Source organism: Somniosus microcephalus, chromosome 30 (assembly GCF_052327205.1).
Source record: "Somniosus microcephalus isolate GS21.2 chromosome 30, FLI_Smic_1.0, whole genome shotgun sequence".
In the NCBI taxonomy this organism is placed as follows: domain Eukaryota; kingdom Metazoa; phylum Chordata; class Chondrichthyes; order Squaliformes; family Somniosidae; genus Somniosus; species Somniosus microcephalus.
Window position 1 is genome coordinate 30,887,584 of NC_141016.1, and position 12,191 is coordinate 30,899,774.

General features: G+C 47.2%; 3 protein-coding genes across 5 annotated transcripts in view; all 3 read left to right on the top strand.

Annotated features, from left to right (window-relative positions):
- Positions 1–8,834, top strand: part of gins4 (GINS complex subunit 4 (Sld5 homolog)) — a 34,360-nt gene extending 25,526 nt beyond the window's left edge. The window contains exon 8 of the mRNA XM_085971332.1: positions 8,712–8,834. The gene's annotated coding sequence lies outside the window, so the exon portion shown is untranslated. The remainder of the gene's footprint in view (positions 1–8,711) is intronic.
- LOC147098093 (glycerol-3-phosphate acyltransferase 4) overlaps positions 1–12,191 on the top strand; it is a 179,910-nt gene that overhangs the window by 2,953 nt on the left and 164,766 nt on the right. Inside the window, exon 2 of the mRNA XM_085971325.1 lies at positions 8,712–8,780. Coding sequence (XP_085827451.1) covers positions 8,769–8,780 — 12 coding nt within the window. The 5' untranslated portion in view covers positions 8,712–8,768. The remainder of the gene's footprint in view (positions 1–8,711; positions 8,781–12,191) is intronic.
- LOC147098094 (protein phosphatase 1 regulatory subunit 3C-like) overlaps positions 1–12,191 on the top strand; it is a 57,673-nt gene that overhangs the window by 2,953 nt on the left and 42,529 nt on the right. For 2 of the 3 annotated variants that reach the window (XM_085971326.1, XM_085971331.1), the window contains exon 2: positions 8,712–8,780. In XM_085971326.1, coding sequence (XP_085827452.1) covers positions 8,749–8,780 — 32 coding nt within the window. In that variant the 5' untranslated portion in view covers positions 8,712–8,748. Of the gene's footprint in view, positions 1–8,709; positions 8,781–12,191 lie in introns of those variants that run through there. The other variant, XM_085971330.1, reaches the window with a different exon arrangement.

Genomic DNA, 12,191 nt, shown 5'->3' on the forward strand with positions numbered 1-12,191 from the left:
CGCAGCACAGATGAATTTAGGAAGGATGTCGAGGCCTATGAGAGGGTGCAGAGGCGATTTACCAGAATGTTACCAGGGTTAAGGGACTTCAGTTAGAGAGACTGGAGAAGCTGGGGTTGTGCTCCTTGGAACGTTGTTGGTTCAGAGAATGCTGACCTATGTACAGGTATATTGCTATTTAAAAGGGGGGATTTAAGTGAGGTGCTCAAAATTATGAAGGGTTTTGATAGGGTCGATGGGGAGACACTATTTCTGCTGGTAAGAGGGTCAGTAACCAGAGGACACAGAGTTAAGATCATTGGCAAAAGAACCAAGGGAGAGAGTAACATTCTAGTAAATCGCCTCTGCACCCTCTCGTAGGCCTCGACATCCTTCCTAAAATCAAGTTTGCAGATGACACAAAGCTGGGTGGGCGTGTGTGCTGTGAGGAGGATGCCGAGAAACTCCAGTATGATTTGGACAGGTTGGGTGATTGGGCAGATGCAGTATAATGTGGATAAATGTGAGGTTATCCACTTCGGTGGCAAAAACAGGAAGGCAGATTATTATCTGAACGGCAATAGATTGGGAAAAGGGGAAGTGCAACAAGACCTGGGTGTCCTTGTGCACCAGTCGCTGAAGGTAAGCATGCAGGTGCAGCAGGCGGTTAAGAAGGCAAATGGTATGTTGGCCTTCATAGCAAGAGGATTCGAGTACAGGAGCAAGGATGTCTTGCTGCAGTTGTACAAGGCCTTGGTGAGACCACACCTTGAATATTGTGTGCAGTTTTGGTCGCCTTATCTGAGGAAGGATGTTCTTGCCATGGAGAGAGTGCAGCAAAGATTCACCAGACTGATACCTGGGATGACAGGAATGACATATGAGGAGAGATTGGGTCGATTAGGCTTATACTCGCTGGAGTTTAGAAGAATGAGAGAGGATCTCATTGAAACTTATAGAATTCTAACAGGACTAGACAGACTAGATGCAGGAAGGATGTTCCCGATGGCGGGGGAGTCCAAAACCAGGGGTCACAATCTAAGGATAAGGGGTAAGCCATTTAGGACTGAGATGAGGAGGAATTTCTTCACCCAGAGAGTGGTGAACCTGTGGAATTCTCTACCACAGAAGGCAGTTGAGGCAAATTCATTAAATATATTCAAAAAGGAGTTAGATATATTTCTTAAGGCTAAAGGGATCAAGGGATATGGGGAGAAAGCAGGGACAGGGTACTGAATTTGGATGATCAGCCATGATCTCATTAAATGGCAGAACAGGCTCGAGGGGCCGAATGGCCTACTCCTCCTATCTTCTATGTTTCTAAGATGTTCTTTTACGCAGCAAGTTATTATAATCTGGAATGCACTGCCTGAAAGAGTGGTGGAAGCAGATTCAATAGTAACTTTCAAAATGGAATGGGATACATACTTGAAAAGGAAAAATTGAAGGGCTATGGGGAAAGAAAAGTGGAGTGGGACTAATTGGAGAGCTCTTTCAGAGAGCAGGCACAGGTGCGATGGGCCAAATGGCCTCCTTCTGAAGATTCTATTCTTTCTTTCACCCCCTGGCCGTTAAGAATCAGAATGTCCTGGTTTTGCAAGCCTGGCCATTTTACAGAACACACATATCCAACTTTTACTCCGACTCCCTGGTGAGTACCCTATTTTCAGAATCTCAATTATACTGACTAAGAATAGAATCTTAGTCACTATCAGCAGAAGCTGGCTGCTGCAGGAGGTATTCCAGTCAGCTGAGGCACCGTCATTGCACCAAGCCACAGCAAGAATAAAAATACCTTTCTCCATGTGACCTCGAGGGCAAGGATAGCACGGAATAGTGTGACACTTCACAGGACTATAATCTCACCATTTTCTGTGCCAGTGTCTCAGCTTTGGGCCAGTTGGTACCTTCCTAACTCAGGATTCCATTATTCAATTCAATTCAATTTTTATTTTTCATATATGCAGCAGACGTGTGTACTACACGATGAAATGTTGATTTTTACGAGTCCTCCCAACATTGGAATAAATATGGCATAACAATGATAAAATATTAATAGAAATACAGTAATAATAAATAAAACAACAGTAATAAATTCTACGTTCATGAGTCTTATGGCCTGGGGGTAGAAGCTGTTTCGAAACCTGCTGGTACGAGACCGTATGCTTCGGGATCTCTTGCCGGACGGGAGCAGGGCGAAGAGGTTGTGGCTGGGGTGGCTCGTGTCTTTAATGATTCTCGGGGCCTTCCCCGGCTCGCTCGTCAAGGCAGAGAGTTAAGAGTCCATGGCTATCGCAAGGAAGTCACCATTCTTCGTGGTTTCAAGCCGCATGGACCCAGGTCAGAACGTGGTTGTACTGGTGCAGGTCGCCCGCTGACTTGTCCCGACAGCGAGTGTGAGTGGGCTGTTCAACCATGGGTAGCGCCGCGGCCGAGCCCAACCCTGCTCTCGACCAACGTCCACACAAACTTGTTGGATAGCAATCAGGAGCAGGAACCCTGACTGATTTTTTCCCCACTCTAACCAGGGTTGGGTTATGACCCTGGTTGAGATCAGTTCGCTCAGCACAGGCTCAGGATTCCACTTGCAATCTTTGTACTCTGTAAGGTTCAGCACTACTCCAGCCACGGGAGACCTCGCCACTGCATATTTCAAAGAAACAAACCTCTCTCTGCACCAAGTGGAGTTTTGCCTTGTGGCTTTAATCGGGATTAGTAGCAGAGAATCATAGAAACGTACAGCACAGAGGGAGGCCATTCGGCCCATCGGGCCTGTGCTGGCTCTTTGAAAGAGCCGTCGTGTTTAGTCCCACATCCTCGCGTTTTGTCCGTAACCCTGTGAGTTCCTCGTCAAGAACCCGTCCAACTCCCTTTTAAAAATTATTGATGGAATCAGCTTCCTCCACCTTTTCAGGTCGAGCGTTCCCGATCCCAACAACCCTCTTGAGTGAAAACATTTCTCCTCTCCCCTCGAGATCTTTCTCCAATGATTTTGAATCTCTGACCTCTGGTTATTGACCCACTCGCCAGAGGGAATAGTTTTTCTCGATCTACTCCATCAAAACCTCTCATCATCTTGAAAACCTCGATTAGGTCACCTCTTAACCTTCTCTGTTCCAAGGAGAACAGCCCGAACTGTTCCAACCTCTCCTCATAACTGAAGTCCCTCATCCCTGGGAACATCCTGGGAAACCTCCTCTGTCCCCTTTCTAAGGCCTTTACATCTTTCCTGAAGTGTGGGGCCCAGAATTGCCCACAATACTCCAGCCGAGGCCTAACACTGATTTATAAAGTTCGAGCCTGATCTCTCTGCTTTTATATTCTATTCCTCTATTTATAAACCCAAGTAACCCAGATGCTTTTTTAATCACCATATCAACTTGCCCTGCCACCTTTAAGGATTTGTGTATATGGACACCAAGGTCTCTCGGCTCAATGACACTTCTCAAAATCGTGCCATTTATTGTAAACTGTCTCTCCATATTAGTTCTCACAAAGTGCATCACTCCACACTTCTCCACATTGAACTCCATCTGCCGAGCTTCTGCCCATTTCACCATCCTGTCTGTGTCAGCTTGAAGTCTACAGCTACCCTCAACACGAGCTGCTATTTAAATTCTCCCAGCTTTTAATCATTTATATGTGAAATACAATAATCTGGTTAATTGTTTGATGTGGGGCTTCCAGACAAACGTAACAATTCTGCAAGCATCTATCTAATTAAAAACAGGCAGCAGCTGTTAAATACAGTGGTCTGAATAGCATACATACTCAGCACATCTGCAATAAGCTTGCATGTTATAATGGAACAAACCAGTTGTTTCAGATCAAAGGAACAGTAGTGCTGATTAATGCAATGAACAATTCAACTTTGTATTGGCTCTCTCAAGAAAGTATGTTTGCACACATTGGCCCAGAAATTCGGGTCGGGGGCTTCCCGCGGGTGCAAGCCCCCGACCTGCACTTCCCTAGCGCGCCGGCCGTTGAGCTGTGAGCCCGCGTGGAATTCCGATCCTGGGCCTGCTCCAACTGCCGGCGCGCAGTGCTTGCGTATCCCAGGGGCGCAGTTAGTTCGATGCGTCCCCTGGGATCACGTGGGTCATGGGGAGCCTATGGTAGCAGGGAATGCTTCATTCATAAGTTTGACAGGAAGTGCTGTCAAACCTATAAATACTACGGCCCCAAAACATCACTAAATCTTCAAATAAATTTTTAAAAAATCACATTTTTTAAATAAACTATAAATTACATGAAATAACTATTTTAAACAATTAAAATTTTTAGAAAATAAAAATTTTTTTCAACGGGGCTAAAAATAAACTTCTTTCTTTTAAAGTATTTAAAAATAATAAACCTGTGGAAAAAATGCTTTAATTTTAATTAATTCACCACTTACCTTGTAAAAAGCAGGCCCTTGCGCCTGCTTTTTAAAAGTGTAACTCCTGGAGACTTACCCTCCTGGGAAAGCCTGCAAAAAAAAAAAAATAAGTTCGATGCGCACGCGCTGCTGCCTCTCCCGCGCACGCGTTCGACCTCTGAACCCCTTCTTTCAGGGGAACGGAAGTGCCGGTTTCCCGCGCATGCGCAGTGCATGCAGGAAACCGACACTTCCATTGGGCCTACGGGTGAGTACCCCACGCGTACTCACCCGTGGAGACCCGAATTTCTGGGCCATTATGTTTTGACTGCACAGTGCCTGCGGGAAGAACTCATCGATACGTACAGTGTTTCTGGGTGTGATTCTTTTACTGGGTGTGTTGCAGGTGGGAGTTAGTTGGGTCTCGGGACACGGGGTGAGGCCTTGCATGTTGGTGGCCCTGTTGGTTGGGTTTGGGCGCTTAGATGCTGTGGGGGGGGGGGGGGGGGATTTTGTGTTCAGTGAGCCTTCAAGAACGGGTCTCGGTCTGCTTGGTAGCTCCCGTCTCCCAGATGGAGGGCAAGCATCACTTGTTCTGATTGTTTCCCACGTGTGGAAAGGGGAGGGATTGCCTCCTCGTGCAGCTGGTAACGAACTGTGCCAGCTTGGTCATTGCGGGCAGTGGAGCTCCCTTTCCACCTGGGTAGGCCCAGAAAGCACCAAGCTTGGGTCCTCTGGCATTGTAAGACCAGCCGCCCCACATTTTGACCTTGAAATCAAAGATACAACTTTATCTTTAAGCAACCGAAGCCAAAAACTCAAACTAAACTGCACGGGGGCGAAGGGCGGGGAAGTTTTAATCCGTGGTACAAACTTGGTGGCTGCACGTTGCCTTGTTTGCAAGCATCAGTTCTCCAATAACCAAGCAGTCTTCATGTCGGGTTGAACGCCAAGGCCTGGAGATTCCGCTCAGTTGCACTGGTCTTCTCGATGCAATTCCCCCCGATATCAGCGTAACCGGCGCAAATTGTGTTCACCGCTGACGTAATAAAGACTCATTACGCACTTGGTTGTACATAAAGCAAGGCTTTAATCGACTTGTAACAAAACATGGAGGTCTAGTTAGTAGTCACTAGCTTCCTGTTTCCAAACAGTCTCTGGCCAAGCTGGGCCCACGCCCGAGTATTTATACTCCTCAGGCGGCGCCCTCAGCTGGCCGTTCAGTAGTACTTCCTGAGTTATTTCTTGTAGAAGTTGCGATTTATGACAACCGCAACTTGAGTTTCCGCAATCTTTTGCGCTAATATTAAAAACATCGCGCTAGAAGCACGAACCCCTTCTTCCCCCACCCCCCAGGGTGAATTAATCACCATGGGAAGTTTCCACTAATTGCGCTCGTTTGCGGGCCTTTGGGGAGGCTCCAAAAATTGCACTCGATCGTTTGGGCGCAAGGGCAATAATAGGAACATTTTGAATTAATTTTTTTTACATTTACTAAGGCAGTGGTTCTCAAACTTTTTTGGTTGAAGGACCCCTTTTAAAATGGATTAGTAATCATGGTCTCCGCCCCCCCCCAATCCTGTCTAAATTATTATTGCCCTCTTGTATTGAGACTACCAGGATTTTCTGACCATGAACTGCAATATAGCTATGGTGACATTTGCAAAACGGGTGTCCCTCAAGCCTGTATGTATAAAATGATAGTGATTTTAAAGCATTGATTTTTTTTAAATTACAAATGCATTGGCTATTCAGTGTATTCAAGTGCTGCCCAGATTTGCTCCTTGGCCTGCCCTTGACCGTGGGCAGACGGGTCTAATGTAATGTATGTCCGACTTACGGGGCCTGTTCTTTTTGGCCGTATCCCGGCGCTGCTGCAGCCGGCTGGTGGTCGGGACGGGCGCTTTGTTTACAGACGGTCGGTTCCTCTCCGAATAGCTGGCCCTGTGCTTTTCCGCTTCCGACTCCTGTTGCTGGCGGTGGCATTGCAGCTGCTGCTGGCTCGCAGTATCTTTTTCTTGTATTCAGATTTATTGGAACATTTGACAACAGACTTGGGAAATGTACATTCCCACGACGCCAATATAAATATTTGTGGGAGCCAGTGAAATAATAATTACATTTGTACTTGAATCAGCAAATTTTACAGAGCAAACAAAGTCAGGAAAGCAGTAATTAAACAGAAGCTTCAGACAGGGCACATCCAGGATAGTACACGAGAACAACTGCTGCTTCAGAGAGGGATTTCAGGCAGAGCCAGTAATAACGCTACCCAAAAACTGTTCCAATACCAGCAGCCAAACCAGCCACTCCTACTGTGGCAACTCCAGCACCAATAAACATTGCAGCGGTGTCAATGTCCTGCCTGGCAGCACTCATCTGTAACTCTCTGAGCACTTCTGGAGTAAATGAATTCTTGCCCTGGGTCCTGCTCAGAATTGCTGCGTTTCCCTCATCATACTTGTGTACCTCACAACAGCAACAGTGCGGACTGACTGATGATCAGTCACCCGCTTGCAGATGGTGCAAGGCTCAGTGGAACTGGAGGACTGAGCCTCTGGTGTGAGGATGACTGACACCGAAAGTGGTCTACAAAGGGCTGCAGCTCCATTGCGAACCGCTGCTGTGGCCGATGCCACTTTATAGCACAAGCGAACATCGCAGCGGTGAACCGGTCAAATACAGCAACAGTGGCCTTTGCCCCTCCTCCTCCTGCAGCGCAGAGCCACCGCTACCACCTCATTCAGCAGTGCACGGCTGCTCCGCACTGGCTCGTTCTCCTCCCCCTCCTGCAGCGCAGCGCCACCGCTACCACCCCATTCAGCAGTGCACGGCTGCTCCGCACTGGCTCGTTCTCCTCCTCCTCCTCCTGCAGCGCAGAGCCACAGCTACCACCCCATTCAGCAGCGCACGGCTGCTCCGCTCTGGCTCGTTCTCCTCCTCCTCCTCCTGCAGCGCAGAGCCACCGCTACCACCCCATTCAGCAGTGCACGGCTGCTCCGCACTGGCTCGTTCTCCTCCTCCTCCTCCTGCAGCGCAGAGCCACCGCTACCACCCCATTCACCAGCGCACGGCTGCTCCGCTCTAGCTCGTTCTCCTCCTCCTCCTCCTCCTGCAGCGCAGAGCCACTGCTACCACCCCATTCAGCAGTGCACGACTGCTCCGCTCTAGCTCGTTCTCCTCCTCCTGCAGCGCAGAGCCACCGCTACCACCCCATTCACCAGCGCACGGCTGCTCCGCTCTAGCTCGTTCTCCTCCTCCTCCTCCTGCAGCGCAGAGCCACCGCTACCACCCCATTCAGCAGTGCACGGCTGCTCCGCACTGGCTCGTTCTCCTCCTCCTCCTCCTGCAGCGCAGAGCCACCGCTACCACCCCATTCAGCAGCGCACGGCTGCTCCGCTCTGGCTCGTCCTCCTCCTCCTCCTGCAGCGCAGAGCCACCGCTACCACCCCATTCAGCAGCGCATGGCTGCTCCGCACTGGCTCGTCCTCCTCCTCCTCCTGCAGCGCAGAGCCACCGCTACCACCCCATTCAGCAGCGCACGGCTGCTCCGCTCTGGCTTGTTCTCCTCCTCCTCCTCCTGCAGCGCAGAGCCACCGCTACCACCCCATTCAGCAGCGCACGGCTGCTCCGCACTGGCTCGTTCTCTGTCACTGATCGGGGGTTTTTTCGCAGATCTCCTGGGGTTCGCGGCCCCCAGTTTGTGAACCACTGTGCTGAGGAACTGACTACTGTATCCCAATCTAACTAGAAAATAGTTTTGTATATTTTTTTTAAGTCATTTTCAGTAATTTAAAATCGGGTTACTCACAGATTGACACTGATTTAAAAGGATATTTTTTGTGATAAACCATTTCTTAGCTGTATTAATCAAACTTTACCAAGTTACCACTCTGAAATATATCTCGGAATATTTTTAAAGCAATTTTTTTTTTTAAATTACGTTTTAAAACATTGTCCAAGTGCGCTGGTTCATGGCAGATTTTGCGTTTGTCGATATGCCAGTGAGTTTGAGCGGAAACTTGGAGGGGGGGGCGGAACGGAGGAAAAGAGCAGGTAAAAAAAAGTACACTTCAAAACGGGCGCAATTTGCACCCAAAGCAGAAACTCTACCCCTCGTTCTCTTGCATGTTGGCCAACTTCTGTGACCAGAAAGATTTTCTTTGCATTTAGCAACTTCCTGTTTATTTATTTTCCTTGAAGTTCATTTTGTGCCTTTGACGAAATGTAAGAGCTTGTTACACAATATTTTAATTTTTTTTTTACCATTATCAATATGAGGTACAGCATCAAGATGATGGGGATTTAGATCGGGAGGATTGAGGGGTGACGGAAATGGGACAGGACACTAATGACATCTTTTGTTTTCTTTCAGGAGCTGTTGCCTGCTTGAACCCTGAGAATTTGGGCCGATGTTCTCTCATGGAGAAAAATGGTCCTGTTTGTGAGTGTGTCCAGTCATTATTGCACGATCTAATAAAGTTATTTTTTCACTTTCTGTCACTAGCTTTTGTCATCATGGTTCCCTGAGGTTAGGTGTGTAATTTTTCTTCAAGCATTTAAGCTTTTAGTCGTCGTGGCATGTTCTCGGGATGTGGGTGACGCTGACACAGCCTGGGAAGGTGGAGGTGGACCAGAGTCACATTTAAGGATGACAGGTTCCTTAGCAAAGCATTCGTGAAAATGGCTTTACTGCTTACGTGGCCATCGTTCCTGTTGCCAACACACAAAGTAATAACTTTATTGAATTCAGTTTCACCAGTTGGCATGGTAGAGTTAGAACTTGCAATCTCTGGGTTACCAGCACAGTGCGAGATGCAAGTCGACTTTTGAAATCAATGGCCCGGAATTTGTGGTCAGTGGCCAAGTAAAGGCGCTCGTCGCTGGCCCAGAAGAAAGCTGCCCACAAAGATCTTGTGATCTCTGTGGCGAGCAGTTTGCCTTTTTCGACGTGCAATTGAGATCAGTGTAGTGGGAATCCCCTAGCGCGAGCTGCCGTGACCCCAACAAGCTGTCTAAGCAGCCAATCGCATTGCAGAATTTTCACAGACAGGGAAGCAGGAAGTGAAGAAGTTGCTTTTATCCTGACTTCTTAAAAATGTTACCGAGAGCAAGACAAAGATTGGGGCTCTCGCATGGGGAAAAGGTAAACTGGAAATAAATATGAACAAACTTTAAAAAAATATATACATTTTGTTTCAAAGTTTTGTAAAAAAAATTGTAATTTTTTATTAAAATGGAGAAATTTGGCACTCCACAAAATTAAAATTAGTTTTTCAGGGGCATAACACTTGATTAGCAGTCGATACGCTGTTAAAACCCCAGTTATACCTAATCCAACAAGGTCTAACTTTTAATGAGGTATTTAACAGCGATATTACTGCGGGAAAGCTCAGTTTTGGTCAGTTTCCCTGATTTCACTGGGGGGGGCGGTGCCAGGGCGCAGCCAGTGAATGCCTGACCGCAACTTCAGGATTTCCGCGTTAGGATGCCCGTGCGCTACATCCTGAAGTTGCGGTCAGTTTCAAAGGTGTAATAACAGCGAATGCTGACAGCAAATTGCGGGCCCGCCATTGTTCCCATCAATTTGAAAATCTCGAGCTGTGATCACTAACTGACCTTGGTGTTCTGAGTCAGGATTAATCCACCAATGGGACACGCGCACTAATAATATTCCCTTCCAACCTCCAAGCCCACAAAACCCGCACAGGAGAAACACAAGATTAAGACGTACAAGCACAAATGGAACTGAGCTGCATAGGCTTCAATGACCAGTGTGCTGACAGATTAGAATGGCCCTTGGGCAGTAATTTATTCACAGTAGCAGCATCATAACTACCAGCCGCAGATCTACGAGTGGTGCAAAATGCACAGAGACTTCTGAAAGATACATTACTGAAAACACATGTTCATTCTTCCATGAGGTGATCATGTGGTGGTGCTGTCCTAAAGCCCCTGCAAGCGGTTCTGCAATATCTTGCACTGTGACAAGTAGCAATGCAGGTTAATAAGGCCATTAAAAAAAAACAAAGCACTGGGGTTCATTTCTAGATGGATAGAATTGAAAAGCAGAGAATTTATATTAAACTGGTATTGAACCTTGGTTAGACCAACTTGGAGTACTGTGAACAGTTCTGGTCTCCATATTATAAAAAGGATATAGCGGCACTGGAGAAGCTGCAAAAAAGATTTACTAGATTGATACCAGAACTGAGAGGTTATACCCATCAGGAAAGATTGAACAGGCTGGGGATCTTTTCTCGAGAAAAGAGAAGACTGAAGGATTATCAGATAGATGTCTTTAAGATTATGAAAAGGTTCGATAGGGTAGACATAGAGAAGATGCTTCCACTTGCGGGGGAAGAACTAGGGGCCATAAATAGAAGAGAGTCACTAATAAATCCAATAAGGAATTCAGGAGAAACGTCTTTACCCAGAGAGTGGTGAGAACGTGGAACTCGCTACCACAAGGAGTAGTTGAGGTGAATAGCAGAGATGCATTTAAGGGAAAGCTAGATAAACACATGAAGCAGAAAGGAATAGAAGGTTATGTTGATGGGGTTAGATGAAGGGTGGGAGCAGGCTCGTGTGGAGCACCGGCATGGACTTGTTGGGCCGAATGGCCTGTTTCTGTGCTGTAAATACTATGTGATACACCATGAGAAGGAAATTGAGGCTTAGAAAGGATATAACCCAGATTCACTCTGATGCTGTCTGGTATGAAGAAAAATTGGATCTCCGAGTAGAGCGCTTGTTTTGGGAGTCTCGTATCGGGCATGCGGACAATGTGACCTGTCCATCGGAGCTGATCGAGCGTGGTCAAAGCTTCGATGCTGGGGATGTTAGCCTGAGCAAGAACACTGACGTTGGTGCGCCTATCCTGCCAATGGATTTGCAGGATCTTGCGGAGGCAGCGTTGGTGGTACCTCTCCAGTGCTTTGAGGTGCCTGCTGTACATGGGCTATGTCTCTGCAGCATACAGGAGGGCGGGTATCACTACTGCTCTGTAGACCATGAGGTTGGCGCTGGGTTTGAGTTCCTGGTCTTCAAACACGCCCTTCCTCGGGTGACCGAAGGCTGGCACTGGCACACTGAAGGCAGTGTTGGACTTCGTCATCGATGTCTGCCCTTGTTGACAGTAGGCTCCCGAGGTTTGGAAAGTGGTCCACGTTGTCCAAGGCCTCGTCGTGGATTTTGATAATCGGGGAGCAGTACTGTGTGGCGGGGTCAGGTTGGTAGAGGACCTTTGCCTTACGGATGTTTAGTGTAAGGCCCATGCTCTCATATGCTTCGGTGAAGGTGTTGACGATAGTTTGGAGTTCGGCCTCAGAGTGTGTGCAGACGCAAGCGTCGTCTGCGTACTGTAATTCGATTACCTTGGATCTGGAATGGAGGCGACGGAGGTTGAACAGTTTCCTGTTTGATTAACCATTATATAAATGAATGGCATATCAGGCTCGAGGGGCTGAATGGCCTCCTGTTTCTAACTTCAACCAGTTGGGATTCAGCTCTTCTATAGCCTTCTCTTTACTAAAGACCAATGTGAAGTATTAATTAAATACCTCTACCATTTTGATCATCTGCAAATTGACAAACCTCTCGGGTGTCCCACCTCACTCTTAACAATTCTCTTTTTATTGATATACTTGTAAAATACTTTACTGTTACTTTTTGATATTTTTTGACTCATCCTCCCTCTTGGGTTTCCTTGTCCCACTCTTAACCCCTTTACTTACTTTCTCATTATTTTCTTCATTGCTATGCTGCTGATCCTCACAGCTCGTCTTCAATTTGAATTGGTTTCTATCCATGACATTCTAAATCTACTAGTGGTTTCCATTTTTAATGGAATATT